The 20192-nt window shown below is 41.5% G+C and overlaps 1 protein-coding gene across 3 annotated transcripts in view; it reads right to left on the reverse strand.

The window, feature by feature from the left end:
* Window positions 1–481: 481 nt before the first annotated feature.
* The window catches only part of Plekhm3 (pleckstrin homology domain containing M3), a 182485-nt gene continuing 162774 nt past the window's right edge, over window positions 482–20192 (reverse strand). For all 3 annotated transcript variants that reach the window (XM_010616080.3, XM_010616081.2, XM_033764580.1), the window contains exon 8: window positions 482–3638. In XM_010616080.3, the coding sequence (XP_010614382.1) occupies window positions 3461–3638 (178 nt within the window). In that variant the 3' untranslated portion in view covers window positions 482–3460. The remainder of the gene's footprint in view (window positions 3639–20192) is intronic.

The following is a 20192-nucleotide window of genomic DNA, read 5'->3' on the forward strand; positions in this document are numbered from 1 at the left end:
ATGGATAGAGCATAAACCTGCAAGTCTAGAAGCCAAACTCAGGAGGCACAAAAAGAAACTGTCATTAATATTTAGTGTGTGCACACAACACACAGTGACACATGATGGCCAGATGCCCTCAGCGAGGGCTGCACTAGGCAAATAGGGTGGTACAAACACCTTGGTCCTTACAGTGTCTAAGGAAAGTCATAGCATGGCCCCGTTTCAGGAAAACTCAAGTCCCAAGTCCTATAGCTATACTCTTTGGTGGTTGCTTCAGCTAGAAGAATCGAGAAGTAGTTACCCACTCAGCTCATCTCCCAACAGGATGAGCCTCAACACTACAGACCTGAGGATGACCATGACATGGGCCCCTGAACAGGTAGGGAAGTGGGGTGGGATATAACAGTGAGCACTGACTCAATCCAGTTTTCTTGTTTGGAACAGGTGGCCCTGGAAAGAGCATGGCTCCTACTCCAGTTGTCTGCCTTGTCCTTTTGAGTGCTCTGCAGCCCTCCTGCGTAATACTGCACACTGATGGCTATTTTGGGAACTGGTTTCTTTACCTCAGGTTAGATGCCAGCATTTCACCAGCTGGATGTGCTCACACGCGTGTTTCTGGTGCTGGGGAGGGATTTCCTCAAGTGTTCCCTTGAGTGAGAAGCAGCTCCCTGTACCTGGCTGCCAGTCGCAGGAGATAAACTGGCTATTTTCTCATGTGTTACGTGCAAAGATATTTACTATAGGATGTAAAATGGAACACAAGGCAAAGCAGGTATTAACTCAGCCATAAGGAGGGAGTAATCAACAGACTTGCTTTTGTTCCTACATTTTCTAAGCAGTGGAACAATTACCTAGCATTGCACCAAGTAATTTGTTAGGCTGGAAAACAGTAGGGGCGTTCATTTGCTCTAAGGCATTCTGGGCTGAAAATAGCAATTCTGAATTTTCATGGCAGCCCCAACTTGGAAGCTGGCTCCACTCTGTCCCATCAGATTTTGGTGGTGGTGGCAGAGAATGTTGTTGTAGGCCCATGGCCGGCATGAACCAGGCTGTCAGAGTTGTATGAAAAGGAGAGAAAACAGAAGCAGCAGGGACCCAGTTCCAGTTCTGGGTAGCTGATATTGATGGTACAGTTTTTTTTTTTTTTTTCTCTTTTGAAAATAAGCAGAAAGTGATGTGGGTGGAAAACTGCTAGGAGTTTCCAGGGACTGCTAATATATCGCAGGGCCTTCTAAACAGATTCTGGCAAAAACAAAGATATTTAGACCAGGGATCCAGAATGTCACCCTTGACTCTCGGCAGGTCTGATCCTGGATGCCTGTGAGTTGGGACAAGACATTCTGTACACAGCAAACATGCTGGAAAGGAGGGAACGGCCTTGCACTTCAAGTCTCCAAACAGCATGCAAGGAACAGCTCCACTGACAGTCGGAATCGCAGATACATTAATTCCAGCAAAGGCAAAAGCAAGCTCCATGACTGAGCTGGGAGCGGAGGGGAAGGCACTTTGCCATGGGAGCACATCTGTTTTATAATAAGCAGGTCTATTAATTCTCTTGTGAAAGAGCATATTCTACTATCTTCTCTGGGGCTGGAAAATATAAATACTATATTTCATGAAGGGGAGGAGGAGAGGAGATGATCAAATCTGTTTGCCAAGTGTTTGAGACACTTTCTACCCTTCTCCTTTTGTGTTCACATTCTTGATAATTGGGGGGAGGGAGCGTGAGTCAACCTGCTTTAGAGAGTAAAAGGCACCGATGAGGCGTCTCCTGAACAGGGCCCTGGACTCTCACCAAGCTTCATGCCTTGGTCACAGCTACTGTAAAACCAGAAAATAAATGCATGCATGGTGCTTCACTATTAAGTTGAAATATGTGGTTTGGGGCCAAAGGGTTGGGAGGTAAAATGCTTACATGTAACTACAGGAAAATTATTGTGAAATGTCTCTGAATGGACAGAGCGTCAAGAGCTGGCCTCTGGAGGCAGCAAAGTGTGGAGCTTCAGGCACCATGTCCTTCCCCAGCTCCCAACAGCCGTGGGAAGACTAAACCATGAAGACACGAACATATACTTAATGTGAAAGACCCGTGACCGCCTCCTAAAGTCTACCAAGAATTCTTGTTATAAGCATATTCTCCTGTTTTGGAGAGCCAAGCAAGGAGGAAAAAGAGCAATTGGGTTTCCAGCGCCGTCCTACCTGCCACCTCAGTCACAGTCCCTGCTATGCTGGCTCTTACAGGGACACTGCAGCAGAGGACATGACCCTGCCGACAGCAAAGCAATTTGTTATGCTTCTTATTCCTATGATATTACTTATTTTAGCATTTTTTTGCTTTATGGTGGCAATAATATATGTGTATATCTACTTATTCAAACACTATTAGATGTAATTCTATTTGTGTTTTCTTTACAGTTTAAAATTGAGATTTTTTCCAAAATATCACCCTGATTTTAAAAAATAACAACAGCAGCAACAACAAAAAATGTAACAGAAGAGTGGTTAAATTGACAAAGGCCAAAATACAAGTGCAGGGAAGAACAATGACATATAAAGCACTCAAAATGACCAGGTAGGGTTACCTACACAGGACTCTGTAAAAGGAACCTGAAGATTGTCTCTTCTAAGATACGTACCATCTATTCTACCAGTCTATGCACTGATGTCTTTAATGACAATTCTAAGACATTTCCTCCAGCCGACACCATGAAAAAAATCACAAATATCACCCATGACACCTTTGGAAAACTGTTCTGAAGAGAGCCATGTTGGAACATGGCAGATAACGGTGGAGAGCTACGTGGTTAGGCAGGTGTTGGGGTTCGTACCAGTAACAGACGAACATGCAGTTATTGGTCACAGAGGCATCTTTTTTCCTCAGGAGAAAAATCCTGAGATTAACTTCAAAACCTCCTCAGCTCAAGGCAAATGCTTTGTCAGAGAGCCACATGCTTGGCTCCCTGCCGTGTATCTCCACTCCAGAGATCCCTGTCTGCCAGGGACACTGGGGCCTGGAAGGATCCAGGTGTTTTTGTGTTTTGCAGATTTCCTCATGAAACAGATGATGATGCCTGCCTCAGTTCCCCCAGCCTCTGTGAAGGCTAAAAATACACAATACGGAAATAACCGAAGCTGTGTTAGTCTGTAGGAAATGCTTCCTTCTATGCTTTGTATAATAAAAATGGCCCCTAAGAGCCAAAACAAAACAAAAAACTCTGAACTATGAAGCATTGTATGTAAAACACATACAAGCAAGCAGCTGAAGTTCATGGCCAAGTACATGGGTAGGCTTTTATCCACAGAGGATTTGGTGGACATCGATTTACACAGAACGTACGCACAGTACGCACAGGGGTGTATACATATAAATAAATAAATGTGGAAGAGGAGACAGACCCTTCTTCTCCGGTGCGAGTGGCTACTTGGGAGCCTCTTGGCCACAGGTCGCTGCGGGGCAAGTGCCAGTGTGGCCTGGCAGTCAGGTGTTCTGGTAGGACAGCTCAAACATGGTGCATGCCTCTTCCAGGCTCTCATCCACATTTAGCTGCCGCCAGAAGGACTTCTGCTTCTTCTGCAGCTCTCGTCGGACGCACCTTGGACAGGGGACAGACTTTTCTTTGCACTCAGCATGGAAAACAGCTCCACAGCTCTCACACCTGCAAAAGCCAGCCGTGGAGATGATGAGCACACGTGAAGAACAACACACCTGCAGGTCAGGGTCCGGCTGCAGCTAAGGCACTAGGTTATCTCAGACATCCCTGCCCATGGGAAGGGAGATGATGCTGGATAATGGGATTTTTTTTTTTTTTTTCAAAATGCTCAAGGTTGAATTTTACTTGAAAACCCTTTTTTTTCTTGATTGGGAGAGGCACATGGCTTCTGAGAGGAGCTGCCTAGAGCTCTGTGATTACAGTAACAGTGGGCAGCCCTGGAAGCTCTGTGTGCCAGTCTCCTCTCTACTGAGAAAGAGGGGCACGTATAACTGGGGTGAAGTGACAGGAAATGAGGATGGACTGCCCCGCCCGATAGAAACAAACCCTCAGCACACCCACGGTGAGCCCAGCGCCACACCTCTGAGAACACAGCTTTCTACTTCAGTTAACCTGAGCTGAGTGGCCCTGTTAACTCATGGCCTTTGAGTTAGAGAAAGGTAAAATGACACATTTTCATTCTCTGAAAGATATCCTGGGGTCTATTACTCTGAGAGCTTTTTAAAATTTAGGAAAAACTTCCCACCTTTATGAGCCTACCTTTGTAACCTAAGTATGAACAAGAAAGCATAAGAGAGTGGGGAAGAAAAGTATGTTTCCCCAGTAACGTGACAGATGTTATAATTTATGGAGAGGAGACGTTCCAGATGGATGATTAGTTTGTTTGGCCTAGTGGAGGCCTGCTCAGAAGTCTGAATAGCTTGTTTTTATTGCAGTTTTTAACGATGACTGACTGACAAGCTCAAATGTAGCTGCTACAGCGAGTGGCTTGCTGATGAGGACTGAGTTCTCAGCCTTCCTTCCACACATGAGTGACAAGCGATTCTGATCCTGTCCTAGGAGCCTACATGACTGTGTCCAGCTAGCAGCATCAAGGAAGTATACAGCATTGGACTGGGTTGAAAGAGGGATCCACGGAAGCAATCCTCACGGGTTAGCCTCGAGCTTCTGTGGCTTTTCCTACAGTACCTCTAGTTTTAGTGAGCTCTGGGCATATGATGTCCTGGGGGTCCTATTTCCTAGCCCACCACCGACTAATCCCTGGCACCATGCAGGGGCCTGAGGGTCTGGAGAAAGGGGGATCTTCCCACACACCTCATGCCTGCAGACAGTGAGGCAGTGGTTTGGCAGGAGAGATGCAAGGGTGTGGGTCCCACCAAGAGAGACCAGCAGACAGGGACTCCACTGACCCTAGCAGTCCCTGTGCCCAGGGCTCAGGGAGAGCAAGCAAGGACCTTCAGACTGCTTCCAGGCTGGCTGCTATGGCCTGAACTGTGTGGAAGCTGAAGCTCAGCGTGACTATATTTGGAGGTAGGGCATTTATTTGGTACTAGGTAAATGACATCATCAGGGTGGGGCCCTGACCTGGTAGGCATAGTGTCTGAAGAAGACATAACCCAGAACTTGCTGTGTTTTTCTGTCCCATGCTTTGGAGGAAAGGCCACCAGCAAGGCAAGCCTCCTTAGAAACCAATCCTGCTGGCACCTTGGTCTGAAATGTCCAGGCTTCAGAGCTGTAAGAAGTCTTTTTCTGTTGTTAAGCTACGAAGTCTGTGGTATATGGTAGGTGCTCTGGGCAGAAAAACAATGCCCTCAAGCAAGTTACTTCACCTTCTGAACATCAGTTTCTTCATCTGCTCAGTGGAGACAACATCAGCACCCACATGAGGGGTGCTTGCTGCTACAGATGAGATCATGGGTAAAGCGTCTGGCATAATTTCTGACACAGGCAAGTGGGCACTGCTCCCTCCAGTGTGCCCCGAGGCTGCCTGCTGCCTTTCTGGGAGGCTTTGCTGTAGCCTGACTTTGCCTACACCACACTGGTGACCTGGGGACATATCACCCCCTCATTTCACAGATTAGAAAACAGATTTTAAAAGGCTAGTGACTGTCTCCCAGCAACAAAAGAGGGGAAGAGAGTTGTGAGTGGAACCAGGCTGCTGGCATGCCAGCCGAGGCTCTTCCTGAGTGCCATGCCACCAGCCATCCGAGTGAGCACATGCGCTGTTGTGCTGGGAAACAACATTTTGTGTCAGAACACCTTGTTGAATCACAAATTTCTCTGAAGCTGAGTGATCCTGGGTAAGTTATTACTTTCTTGGTGCTTCGGTTTTCCTTGTTTGTAACATGCTGCTCATGATGACCTCCTCCTTACTCACTGGGTTGCTGTGAAACTAAGGTGAGCAAACACAGGTGAGAGGACCATGTAAATGGCGTGACACCATCCTTCCGAGGTGACTCCAGCCTGCTGCCTTCTTGATAGTGGTACTGTACCGGACCTCTCTGCTTCTTCCTCCCTCCTGCCAGTGGAAAGGAGGGGCAGACCTAGGTTTCCCAGTACCTCTAGGCTGGGCCAGCCCTCCACCCCAACCCCTCCAGTTGCAGTGGCTTTGCCCCCCCCAGGCCACACCTCTCTAACCTTCTATCAGGAAGGTGACACTAATGCTAGCTTTATCAAATAAATTTCCTTCTCTCTGCCCCCTTTGCCCTGCTGTGTTAGTCAGAGATTTATACACCCAGGGATGTTGCCCTAGGGCACTGATTTGATAAGAAAAAAACACACTGTGTCTGTCCCTCCAGTGCTACTCCCTTATCTCTGCTGATACCAGGCCCCCAGTGAGTGAAGAAGTTCAAGTCTTATCGGGTATTTTTAGTGTTACAAATACTCATAGGGTTATGGAGGGACCAGTGCACCTGCTCTTTCTAGCCAAAGGTCAGTAACTGAAAAGAAGTATGAGATAAAAACCAAAACTAATGATTTCAAAATAGAGCCAAGCCCTATTTTCTCAGAATTTATAACCCAGAGGACATCTTTTCAATTGTCATGTGGACAAATTGATCAATGACCTCCCCAAATTCAAAGAATCTATAGTTAATCACTCCCTCACCCTCAATTTTCTTTTTAAAGGAAAAGAATCAGAGCAAAAGAAGGAAAAACCATTCTCTTCACATAAAATTTATGGAACTCTATTAATAAAAATATAATGCACAGGAAAAACAAAGCATTTACATCTAAAAATGCAATATGTAGGTATACTCCTGTTTGAAAATAGAGTTTATTAAGAAGGATTTTCACTTGAGAAAGACTGGCTCCTGAATGTTTCCTAAGTTTTACGATTATATTAAAAATATGACTTAACACATAACTTTTTAGGAACACTTTCCATATGAAGCCAAATCTACCAACATCATCGTCTCAGCTGAGAACTGCAACAGTAATGAAAGAGAAATGTCCCTTTGCTGTTCTTTCGTGATAACATCAAATGAAAAGCCAGTGTCTTTACATCAGAGTCACCCAGTCCCAGCAATAAGCAGTTTCACCACAGACAAAGACACTGTGTCCTCCTACTGCAGTGTCACTGCTACTGACCAAAGTTGTCCAATGGGGTTTTCGCTTTTTTCTTGAGCATATACATGCTTCACGGGTTAGAATTCAGCGCTCAGCATTACCGACATTTTGTGTGAGATAGTTGTTTGAAGTGGGGGCTGTCCAGTGTACTGCAGGATGTTTAGCAGCAACCCTGGATGTCTAACCTTTAGATGCCAGGAGCATCCTCCCCACTCCCTTGAGCGTTGTGACAACAAGCCCTATCTCCAGATATTGCCTAATGACCCTGGGGGACAAAAACCATCACTGTTGGGAACCGCTGACCTATCCATGTGGAAAAGGCATCATACACGGGCTATCCAAGGATACTTAAACAGCACCCCCCACCCCGGATTTGTAACACCTGCCGACTTACACTCTTATCAACAGTGAGGTACAACGTAGTACATATCCATTTAACTTGCACAAAAATGTACCTTTAACACATTGTTTGATTAAATGAAACTCACTAGCATTAACTATCCAGTGGTTTCTAAAAGTAATTTAGAACATGATTTAAGAAATTGCCACCCAGGCACAATTCTATGCTCAGTAACTCCTTAACTAGCAACTGACTGAGTTTTCATTTCTTCCCAAGAGCTCTCAGGGTTTGGCCCTCGGTCATGTTTCTTTGCTCTTTGGCCAACACTTTCTGGGCCATTCTTTGTGGCATTTTCCACTCTTCATATCCTACCCAGGTTTCATGTCAAATCAAAGGCAAAAACTTTTGCATATGCTTCAAAATAGATAGCTTTTGTGCAACTGTGAGGTACTTAAGTTTTGTCAATTTCTGAGTGAAACACTGCAGTAAAACATTCACAAGGCTGCTCCCCATACAGGGAGATCTCTACTCTGAGGTTCCCTAGTGTCAAGGGGACTCTGGGTAATTTACTTCATCTTTAAGCCTCATTCTCTACAGAAACAAATGAGGTCAAGTTAGATGATAACTAAGGTCCTTTTAACTTGCAGATTTGGGGTAGGGAAAAAAGCTACTTTGGGTTGTAACCTCCTCTCCAAATTTTCTTGTTCCAAGGTCGGTGGATGAATGAGTGTGGGTGAATGAGTTGCTTGCTGTCTCTTCCTTAGAAAGTCTCAAATTGTCAAAGTGGGACTGAATGAAATGAGCCTTAAGGTGTGATACATTACTTTGAATTTTACTTGTATTAATCAAGCTATAAAATAACTATGAATTAGGATACACAGCACTAACAGGAGTTTGGCCAAAAGGAGCTGGCTCTGCCCCTACCTCATAAAATTTCAATTAGAAATAAAGGATTCGGTTAAAGTTGTCTCTCATCCCAGTTACCATCAGTACTTAATGTACTCAAGAATTGTTAAATGTGGGTTTTTGGGGAGGGGGCAGCTAGAGGCAGTAGGCATTTTCCACCCTATACTGAAGTGTCTTGTGTTTGAATCACGGGGACAGCCCCCACTGGAGTGAACTGGGTACATGTCAGTCAGCACTGAACACATCATAGTAGGTGGGACTAGGACGGACAGGCTAGAATTCTTCTTCCCTGGAAGCTCTAGGGGACAACACTAGTAAATGGTTGAGGCCTGGCAAACGGCTCTCCTTTCTTGTGCTCAAGGGAGGGGCGTATCTCCACTACTTCAGGGCAACACAAATCTCACTTTGCATCTCAGTAAGTGCACCATGGAATGGAATGAAATATACATATATTTCATGAACATTCTTTGACCTAAAAATTAGCTTACTGCCCCACAGGAAGTGAAGGAGAACCTCACAATCTAGAAATCTAATAGTCTACTGCAAAGAGAATGAACAGATATGATGTTATTACTGCTTTGGAATCCAAGAGAACCTGCCACAAACTAGGAGAACCAAATATGTTCAGGGGGAAAAGGTTTGCTTCTCAAATATTATGGCAAAGTGGCAAGAATTCCTGGCTGCAGACAGTTTCCTGTTCTGGAATGCTGATGATGTGAGACCAATTAGAGACAGGCTCAATGGCTTTGTCTGCACCCTTCCAGCTTCTAGCTGCACATGGGGAGGTCACAGGAAACTACTAAAGGCCCGTGCCCTGAGTTGAGGTCACTGAAATGCCTCTGCTCTGTACATGTTGGGTTCTTCTCCTGCTGTGTTTTTATTTTTGGCTCAGGCAATGGCCTCAGATATTTCACTTGGATTGAAATTCAGGTTTTAGTTTGGTTGGATCCCTGACAAACTAAAGGACAGGCCTGCTAAGCAGGGCAGAGCTTTGGCTGATTTCCATTCTGCAGAGCCCACAACCAATTGGGTGGGGAGCAGAAATAAGTGCACATTATCAGGCATGTGAGTGTGGTTTTGTGCATGGCTACTATGTAAGGCGCCCCATTGAGCCACTAACTATTATTGACTTTTCCAAGAAACCAAATGATTACTTAAATCTCTTAGCTAAGGGAGGTAGTTATAAGGATCTGGTTATTTTAATATTTTGGATTTCTGTTACTGTGTAAGTAAATGAACATAAGCAAACAATTTGTAATGTCTTTAAATAGGATATCAGCCAGTATCACATATGGTGTTAAGCCTGCATGATTGCCTTTGTGCTAGTATATACTTATGCTATACATAGGTATGCTGTTCAAAAAATACACATTAAATGCTCTAAGGTGAAATGAATTAAATGTGATTCAAACAAATGATGAGATCTAATAGATCCATTCTTTTGGGGGGAGTAGGAAGATTATAATAATGAAAGGTTAGCACACAATTTCAATAAGAAATTGATTATAATTGCAAGTTGGTGACTGGAGAGTGTCCAAGTGATGTCATAGCAGCTGCCTTGAGTACTACCTCCAGCTAAGGTTTGTTTCAGGTTGACAAGAAATCTAGATTCTCCAAGTGCTCCTCTCTTTGGCTCAGCAGTGTAAAAGAGAAAAGGAAAAATAGGGTGGGGAGGAAGATGAAAATCTTGGATTATAGAACTTGGAGTCTTGCAGAGAGAAAATGGATATGCATATGGGCATATCACATGTAGGATTTTTCAGTGTGATCACCAGCTCCTCTTTCTTTATTGCTGAGGGCAGGGAGGTGGGAGAACTAAAAATTCATTCATATGGTTTGACTGGAACTGTGTGAGGCTGGAAAAGATCCAGCTCCTCTGGTTGTATGTCTGGGAAATATAGGTGCCTAATACTAGTTTGTAAAACTGTTTCAATATTTTTTTTTTTTTTTACAGGGGATCAAACTCAGGACCTTGTACTTGTGAGGCAGGAACGGTGCCACTGAACTAAATCCCTGGCCCTTAATCGAATAATTTTTGTTTTTGTTTTGTTTATTTGTTTTTTTGGTACTGGGGATTGAACTCGGGTCCTTGTGCTTGTAAGGCAGGCCACCGAACCACTGAGCTAGATCCCCAGCCCCTCCAATAATTTTTGAATATCAAGTATGTATATATGTATATATTGAGATCAAAAATTAGAAATTTAAATTAGGCAACATCTACCTGGCCCTTTGTTCCTGTTCTTAGACAAATTATCTTTTATAATCCTTAAAACAGCTTTCTCCATTTGTTCATTGATTTCTTGATATTAGCCATGCTTTCTGGAGATGGAATCTCAGCATTGTTTTAATTTGCATCTCTCGAATGATCAGTGATGTTGAACATTTTTTTCATATATTTACTTGCCATTTGTAGTTCTTCATCTGAGAAGTGTCTATTCATTTTAGATGCCCATTTCTAGACTGGGTCTTTAAATTTCTATTTGTACTGTCTGTTTTCTCATTTTTATTATATTTGGCTGTAAGTAAGATACAAAAATACACTGATGGCCTATCTGGTCCTAGAGCTATTGAGTGGGCAAACAACTTTGACTTAATTCTAGTTTTCTGATTTGAAATATGGCCCTTTCTCCTATTACTAGCCACATGGTCCTTTAAGTGATTCAACACATACCTAAATACCTGCTAAACCCTCAATCTGGGAAGGACAATTGGCATGTCCTGTAAAGATCTTTTTATCTGCTCTTTAAGCTCAAGTTAATTAAGGCAGAGTTTTTTTCCCCTGATTGCAGTTCACAAAGGATCTGGCTTTCATAGGTCTTGGACTTTTGAGTTTGTAAACGAAGCTCAGCTAATGCCTTTGGCAAAAACTTTACTTAAAACTGGGCTTCAAAATAGAATGCAAACAAGGTTTAATTAATTCATGTTATTTTGCTATCCTACAGGGGATACTACACCTCATCATCATCTTTTGTGCAAACGCTTAGTACAGTACATGCTTTGTGCTAATCTGTGGATGCTAACAGAACTCAGTCATACTCTAGTATGTGTATAAAATCATAATGGATGTGAACTGAATGAAAATTTTCTGATATGGCTAAGGATTGACTTTAAGGTTCATTTGACAGTTACTGTAATTGTCAAGAAACAAATGCCTACATTTTCTAGGATTACTTCAGAAAAATTTATTCACTATTAGAAAAAGTAAAGAAATTTTCTGTTTCTGCTATTTTCTGTCATTGCTGGAAAAGCTAAAATATGTTACAGTTGTAGCCATCAAGAACTGTTTATAGCCGGGGATTTAGCTCAGCAGTTTGGTGGCCTGCCTTGCAAGCGCAAGGACCCGAGTTCAATCCCGGGTACCAAAAAAAAAGAACTGTTTATAAAAGTAAATTCCCAAGTAGTTCAAAATGCCTATGAGTCCAAGAGATGTTTAGAAACATTTTGCTATATAGCTAAGACACATGAGAACATTAGCCTAATAAATATTAAAACAAATAATGTTAGTTTATATATTTACTCGTTGACCAGTCTTTTTACTCAATAACTGAAAAATATAATGTGGAATTTTTGTCATAAGCTTTTTAAAAAATAATTTATTTTTAAAATTAATGTTCTTGGTACAATTTAGATATACATAATGATGACCTTCATCATAGGGACTTTGTACCTGTACATGATATATATTTACTCTTTTTTTTTTTTTCCAAATCTACTCCCTTCCCTTCAATCCCTTTCCCTTCATTTAAAAAAGCTGTTTCCATTTTTTCCTTTTCCCTTCCTTTTATTCTCTTCCCCTCTACTTCCCCTTTCCTTTTGAACAATTTCACATTGCACTTTCAGTTTCTCATACCAAAGATTTTTACACGTGTATCCAATTTATTTCACTTACGAGTACAGCTTTAAGGTGCATCCACTTAGCTACAAATGTATCAAGTTTATGCTTCTTTATGGCTATTACTCCATTGTATAAGAAAACCACATCTTTTTTATCCATTCATTGGTTGATGGGTATTTGGGTTGTTTCCAAGATTTAGCTATTATAAACTGTCATTATAAACATGGGTGCACATATATCTTGTGGTATGATACTTTTTATTCTTTTGGGAAGATACCTAGAAGGGGAGTAGATGGATCAAATGGGACCTCTAATCCTAGTTTTTTGAGGAATCTCCACACTGATTACACCAATCTGCACTCCCACCAACAGTGGAGGAGGGTTCCTTTCTCCCCACTGCCTCACCAGCATTTGTTCTTATTGATTTCTTGATATTAGCCATGCTTTCTGAGTGAGATGGGGTCTCAGCATTGTTTTAATTTGCATCTCTCGAATGACTAGAGATATTGAACATTTTTTTCATATATTTATTTGCCATTTGTAGTTCTTCATCTGAGAAGTAGCGTCTATTCATTTTAGATGCCCATTTTTAGACTGGGTCTTTAAATTTCATTGTTTGTTTTTCCCCCCAATTCTTTGTATGTTGCAGATATTTGAGGAACAACTGGCTACACTTTGTTCCCCACTCTAAGGGATATCTCCTCACTCAGTGATTTATTTTGCTGTGCAAAACCTTTTTAGTAGGTGAGGTCCCAGATGTTGACTCTCTGTATTATTTCCATGCAATCTGGGTTTGTTCAAGAAGCCTTTGTCTACCTCTGTGTCCTCAAGAGGTCTCCCTATTGTCTCTTCAAGCAGGTTTAGTGTTTCTGTTTTAATACTTAGATCTTTGGTCTGTTTTTTTTTTCTCTCTCATTGAGTTCATTTGTACATTTTAGGGATACAGTACAGTTACATTCATCATTGGGATCTTGTACCTTTACATGACAGGTCTTGGTTCTCATTTTTTCCCCTTGTCCCTGCCCTCCCGTTAGCCCCTCCTCCCCTCCCCATTTACAAACACTTCATTTCCATTTTTTCATTTTCTCATATTTAGTTTGTTTTTAGTTTAGTGCATGGTGAGAGACATAGGTCGTTTGTCTTTGCCATGTAGAAAGCCATTTTCCAGCACCATTTATTAAAGAGGCTATCCTTCCAGTGAATGTGTTTGGCCCCTTTGTCAAAAATAAGGTGGCTCTGTGTGTTTGGGAAACAGTAATTTATAAAACTTGTAATAATTTACAGAAGTCTCTCAGTAGGACTCAGTGTTATTTAGCATATTACATTTGAGTTTCTCAAAGTATTAAAACACTTAGCAGAGGCAAATTAAAGAAATTTTCAAGTATGGACACATTAGAAAATGTAAAAATGACCCAGAAAATAAGCCTATCTGTTTTGTTTTGTTTGGTACTGGGGATCAAACTCAGGACCTTGAGTTTTACAAGGCAGTCACAGTGCCGCTGAGGTAAATCCCCAGCCCAAACCTGTCTAGTGTTACAAACAGTATGAGCAGCTGATTAGGGATACACTATTGGTTAGTGATATAAATTGTGAAGAGAAACAGTCAGAAGACACAAAGTATTTTGTTATTATTTTAGATTATTTCCCTATTTGTTTCCTATCACCAAGACAGTTCTCTTAACAAGATGGGATTACATAAAATTTTCTAATAGTTCATTCTATGCTAGTGCTGCTTGGCAAAAGAATCTGTCAAGAGGCATAACACAGTGGCTCACAGGGAGAAGCATTTAGCTTACTTAGGTGGTAGCAATGAAGAATAGCCAATATTTAAGTTTTTTATTTTCTTTCATTGTCTCTGTGTGATGCCCTTGGCAAGACTGACAGACCCCTCAATGAGGAAAAACTAACGTGAACTGGGCTTGGTGGCAGGCACGTGCCTATACAGTGGACTCTCAAGTTATGAATGGCCTCACATATGAACAACTTTGGTTACGACTCAAATGCCAGCCGCTTGTGCTTCCAGATGGTCTCAGATACAGATTTAACCCTTAAAGAGTTCTGGAAGGAACGTTACAACATCCTTTCCTATGTGGGGTTAACTGAGAAATCCTGGCCTGATGTCTCTCTAAGGACACTGAGATCTGCCTAAAAGAAAGTGTGGCCTAAAATTGTAGAGGAGAGAGACTTTTAAGGCTATGTAGAGGAGACTGAGCCTTCAATTCACCAACTTGAGTTATCTGCGTTTGTGAGTCAAGGGTCCACTGTAATCCTAGCGCTCAGGAGACTGAAGCAGGAGGAGAGCAAGTCCAAGGCCAGCCAGCCTGGGCTACATAGTGAGTTCAAGGCCAGCCTGAACTGCAGTGAAACCCTGTCTCAGCAAAGCACATGCACGCAAATGAACAAATCAAGAATCTTCTGGGTGGGTTAGCCAGGCAGAAGTGTGAATATTGATCACTCTTCCGTACTTTGCAAGTTTTAAGAGTACCCTGATTAGGTCTCTCTCTTTTTTAAACAGTTTATCTTAAATAATCTCAGGGAAGTAGAGAAAAGGAAAAGTCACCTTTCCTGCGGGAAGCTCTGACATTCCTATCACCTCCGTCCCTGAGCCCTGGGCTACGTCTGCTTTCAGCTAGAGTTCCCTTCCCCACCTAGGGGCTTCTGGCTGCCAAGGAAAATTTGCTTGTCTTTTTTTCATTCTTGATTTGAAAGATTTTTTTAATCAGTGATGTAAATTTTATAAAATGACTCCTCACATTTCTGCTTTTCACATGAATTACTCCTTTTTGCTGCTATCTTTTCCTATTTTCTCATCAAAAAGCTGTAAAATTCTTTCCTTTGGTTATGGTGCTGAGGACACCAGAAGTGAGACTAGTCATCCCTTGAGATGGTTTGTGAGTGCCAAGATCTCAGGGCTAGTGCTCTGGCAGAAGGGTAAGGCAGGAGGACATTGAAGTGAGATTGAGTATTCAGAATCTCCCAGGGGTGGTGCTGCAGGCTTCTGGCCTATCAGGTGTAGAAATGATGGGGAAATGATTTCTAAGCTCCCTCTGGCTCTACAAAGGTTTTCACTTCGAACACCAAATTCTATAAAGAGAACGAACATTTATGAGCTGTGCTTTTATCTCTATTTTAAGAACTTTGAAAGCATGATATACTTATTAATGGTAGCTGCACATTTTATGTGATTTCTGATGCAGTACTGTTGAAGGGTTAATATTCAGAACACTGAAGGTGATTAATACATATTAGATGTTGACATTAGAACAGAAAAAGGACTTTTCAAAGACAATTTTAATGACATATTTGTACTTCCACAATTACTTGTGTGGGAAAAAAAATCCCTCTAAATATCATAAACATACACAGGCAAAACTAAGCTACGATTATACCTTTTATAAGTCTAAAGCACAAAACAACTCATTTCAGAACATGCTGCTCAGTCTGAAAAGTCAACATTTTTTTGTATGGAAAGGTAAATACTCCTTCTCTTCCCTATTGTGTATTCAGGTTACTTATTTACAGTCTCATGGGGAAGAAGAAAGTACTGTATACACTAAAAAACGAACTAAAAGATGTTTGGAAAATTAGATTATCCGAGTAGATTAGCAAAGCTCAGATTTTTTTTTCTTTTTATTGAGTTTATTGGTACATTCTAGGTATACAGTACAGTTACATTCATTACTGGGATCTTGGACCTTTACATGACAGTTCTTGGTAAAGCTCAGATTTTTGACATCATCTCTCTCTTGACATTACATTCTCCATTAGCCCACTAAAATACATCTGTTCCTAACATATGATAGAATGCTAGCAGTCACTCAACAGTCTGACCTGCTGTCTAATTAAGTAACAATTTCTCCAAAATAAGTTTAAAGCCATTTCAAATAGTGTTAGTAACTACAGATTTGCAAAATTAAAGCAAACTCTTCATTTATTCATGAATTATTTATTGAGCAGTTATAATGTGGTGATCCAGATGGATTAGGGAGTAAAACAGAAAGGTCCATTTTTTAAAAAAGAACATTCTTTCAAAATAGTGGAATGAACAGGTATGTGAATTTAAACCCTAATTCCTTTGGGTAAACAGTGTCAAAATCAGTCCACTGAAAACTTCATGACAAACAAAAAATGCTAAGCAATGGAGCCAGAGCAAAGCTCAACTTTTTTTGTCAATAAGACCTTAGAATAGTGCCATATGCCTGATAGGTAGGTGCAGGGGGTGGTGACTTGTCAAAGGTCATGTAGCAAGTTTTTGGCAGAGTTATGAATGACACCTAGGCTTCTCTATCCTCTTTCCAATGATCTTTCCATGAACTAGCCTGTCTGTACTTATTAAATGGATCTAAATGTCTGAGCCAATTAAAAAAATTTCCTCTAAAGTATCCATCATTTAAAGTGTAGAGGCTAAATATGATGATGATTATTATTAATTTATTGTTGTTGTTATTATTATTATCATTATTTATTTATTTTTTGGTATGGGGGATCGAACTCGGGTCCTTGGACTTGCAAGGCAGGTGGCAGAACTGCTGAGCTAAATCCCCGGCCCTAAATATGATTATTTTTGTTGATCAGATATAATGTGATAAAAATGCAAGATATAAAATTATATATTCAATATTATCCCAGTTTCATATATACATGAATGTGTGTAGGAAAAGAATAATTATGGAAAAATTCTTTATATTTTTGTGTATATAACAGGGTTCATCAGAGGAATAGATTTGATAATATAGTTACACTTACAATGGCTACCTGTGGAGTCAGGAGTAGAAGAATGTAAAATGGCTGTCCGTGCACTGGACAGATGGAGGATCCAGATGAAGGTGGAAGACCTGGAGCTAAGTGCAGAGTGGGTGTGAGTCAGTGTGGGACAGCTGTTGGGTCTGCATTAGAAGGCTAGAGAGTGTACACTGGAAGCTGGAAGCTCCTCCTCCTTCTCCTTTCCCACTTTATTCTGTCCAGGGTACAAGCCTCTTGGTTGGTGACACCCACATCTGGGTTGAGTCTTCCCTCTTCAGGTTACAGCAATTATCCACAGAAACATGCAGAACTGTGCTCCAGTAATTTGCTAGGCATTTCTTAATCCATTCAAGTTGACATACAACACTTAATGATCACAGCCTACCCCTTGTCAACCGGACAACCAGAAGCATCTCCTGAAACCATATTTAATCTTCAATACAATTGCAAGTTCATAATTAGGCCTAACATTAAACAAATGTCCTGTGTATAAATGGAAATGCACAAAGTCCCTCCTCAGAATAGAAGGCAAAGTTTTTCTTTGTATGATGCTTACTCCTAACATTCCATAACTTAACATTATAATATTTAACAATATTTAAGAGCTGATATTGTCTATCAACATTGTGCTACAAAAAAAAGAGAACAAAGTAATAGGTTTTCAAATTTGCTATAGTGAACATTAGTTTTAGAGTTAGAAAGTCAAAATGTGAGTTAAACAATGATGAACAGTTCCCTCTTCAACAATATGTGTGTGTGTGTATGCCCAATCATTTTAAAAATAGGAAATACAGTAATTACAATCCTCATTTCTGTAACTGGTCATATGATTGTAGCTGGTATTTATAACTACTTTCTTCTATCACCCATTCTATAATCCTGTGGTCTTTAGCAAGTATCTCAGAAGGTCTTGCTTCTTTATCTGCTGGGATGAGCCAGCATTTCATTTCAGAAGGTTCTTGGCCATTTGTTATCCTGCTTGGATTGGTTCTTTTGTAGTTTCCCACTGACCTTAATAACAGGACATGATAATACAATGAAGCATCCTAAAGGATCTCCTGCACTCTAAATATAGTATTCCTTTCCTCCACCGTGCAGTAATAGTCCAATTTCCCCAAGACAGTCTCAATCAGTTACCCCTGCCAACACTGTAACTCCCTTGTTAGCTTGTTTACTCAGAGGCATGAGGAGCCCAAAATGACCAATGGGAAATCTTAGCTTCCAGTTCCATGAAATCATTGCTGTGCTTCCTGGTACATGGCTTCTCCTTTCTAGAACTAAGACTTCTAGGTCAGCAGAGAATAAAATAGCAGGAAGAAGAAGCAAAAATTTTGCTTGTGGGTCACTAGGGATCATGATGAGTGGTACCACTCCCACATCCACCCCTTGATTCCTGAACCCATGAATCCTAGATGCGGGAGACACAGTACCATATAGTGGACACTGATTCAAAGCATATCCAGCCTTTTTAAGAACCTTGCCCCAATCCTGAAAATTACTGCCACCTAACTGGTGCTGTAACTATGTCTTCAAAAGGCCATTTTACCTATCAATCCAGCTGCTTTTAGATGGTGGGGGACATGTTAAGACCAGTGAATTTCATGAGTATGAGTCCAGGGCTTCACTTCTTTGGCTGTGAAATTGTTCCTTGGTCAGAAGCAATGCTGTATGGACTACCATGATGGTAAGGCAGTTCTTTAAAGTCCACAGGTGGTAGTTTTGGCAGAAGCATTATATATAGGAAAGGCAAATCCATACACAAAATAAGTGTCTATGCCAAAAAAAGACAAAAGCATTGCCCTTTCTATGATGCAAGTAGTCCCATATAATCAACCTGCCACCAGATTATAGGCTGGTTACTCTGGGGAATGGTGTCATATTGGGTACTCAGTATTGTTCTCTGCTGCTGGCAGACTGGGCATTCAGTAAGTAACCAGGTCAGCCTTGAATAGAAAAGTCCATCTTGCTGAGCCCATGCATGGCTTCTATTTCTGCCATCATGGCCACTTGGTTCATAAACTCATTGGGCAATGACATGAGTGCCTGAGGAAAAACATTGACTACTACCCAAAGAATTCCTATCCACTTTGCCATCAAAGTGCTCTTTTGCTGAGGCCACCTTTTGGTGAGCATTTACATGGAACACTAACATCTTTACATCCTTCACCCATATGGAGAGGTCTATCCACATACTTTTTCCCCAAATATATTTATTACCAATTTTGTAGTCATGTTCCTTCCAAGCTGCTGACCATCTAGCCAGACCACTGGCTTAAGTCCATGAATTAGTTTACAGTCACACATCTGACCTTTTTTTTTTTCCTAACTAAAATGTATGACCAGGTGCACTGCCTGAAGACCTGCCCACTGAAGATTTCCCTTCACTATTTTTCAGCGATATCCTGGAAAGGGGCTATAGTGCTGCAGCTGTCCACTTATGGGTGGTGCCTGTATAAAGTGCAGAGCCATCTGTAAACCCTGCCCTTGTCTTCTCTTCCTCTGTCAACTGATCATACGGGTACACCCCTTGAAGTCACAGGTGCATACTGGAAGACAGAGGTAATACAGCTGGAGTAGGAACCATGGGCATTTGGACAATTTCATGTAACTTGTGCTGTGTAAACCTGCACAGGCTTGATCACACATACAGCACTTCCATTTAACGATGGATTATTACTGTGCACGTCCAACTGTATGATTTGGTGGGTCAGTCAACACCCAGTTCATGATGGGCAGCTCAGGTCCTGTGGTAACTTGGTATCCCACAGTCAAGCATTCATTTTGCATGAAGGACCAGTAGCAGGCCAGGGGATGCTTTTCGTGTCTGTAGACAAGGGCAGAGACTTGCTCCAAGCTCCTAACAGCCTCTGCTGTGATTCACCTATGGGAGCCTGCCAGAGGCTCTAAAGACCATCCCTACCTGCCACTGACACCTCAAGTACCACTGGGTCTGCTGGATCATAAGGTCCCATGGCAGAGCAGCCTGCACAGCAGCCTGGACCTATAGCAGAGCTTTCTCTTGTTCAGGCCCTATTCAAAATAGCAGCTCAAAATAGTCCATAGTAAATGGGCTTCGTAATAGGTTTTCAAATTTTCTATAGTGAACATTAGTTTTAGAGTTAGAAAGTCAAAATGTGAGTTAAACAATGATGAACAGTTCCCTCTTCAAACAACAAAAAAATTAAGTTGTCTGGAATGCTTAAAAATGAGACAACACAACAGTAACCACATATCTAACTTAGAAGCTTGGTAAGAAATGTATCTACGTAGAGAAGATAGCCATCTATTCAAGTGACCAAACAGCCTCAAACACAGTGCAACCTCACCA

The sequence above is a fragment of the Fukomys damarensis genome, unplaced genomic scaffold, assembly GCF_012274545.1.
Source record: "Fukomys damarensis isolate Sample0158 unplaced genomic scaffold, DMR_v1.0_HiC HiC_scaffold_16, whole genome shotgun sequence".
Classification (NCBI taxonomy): Eukaryota; Metazoa; Chordata; class Mammalia; order Rodentia; family Bathyergidae; genus Fukomys; species Fukomys damarensis.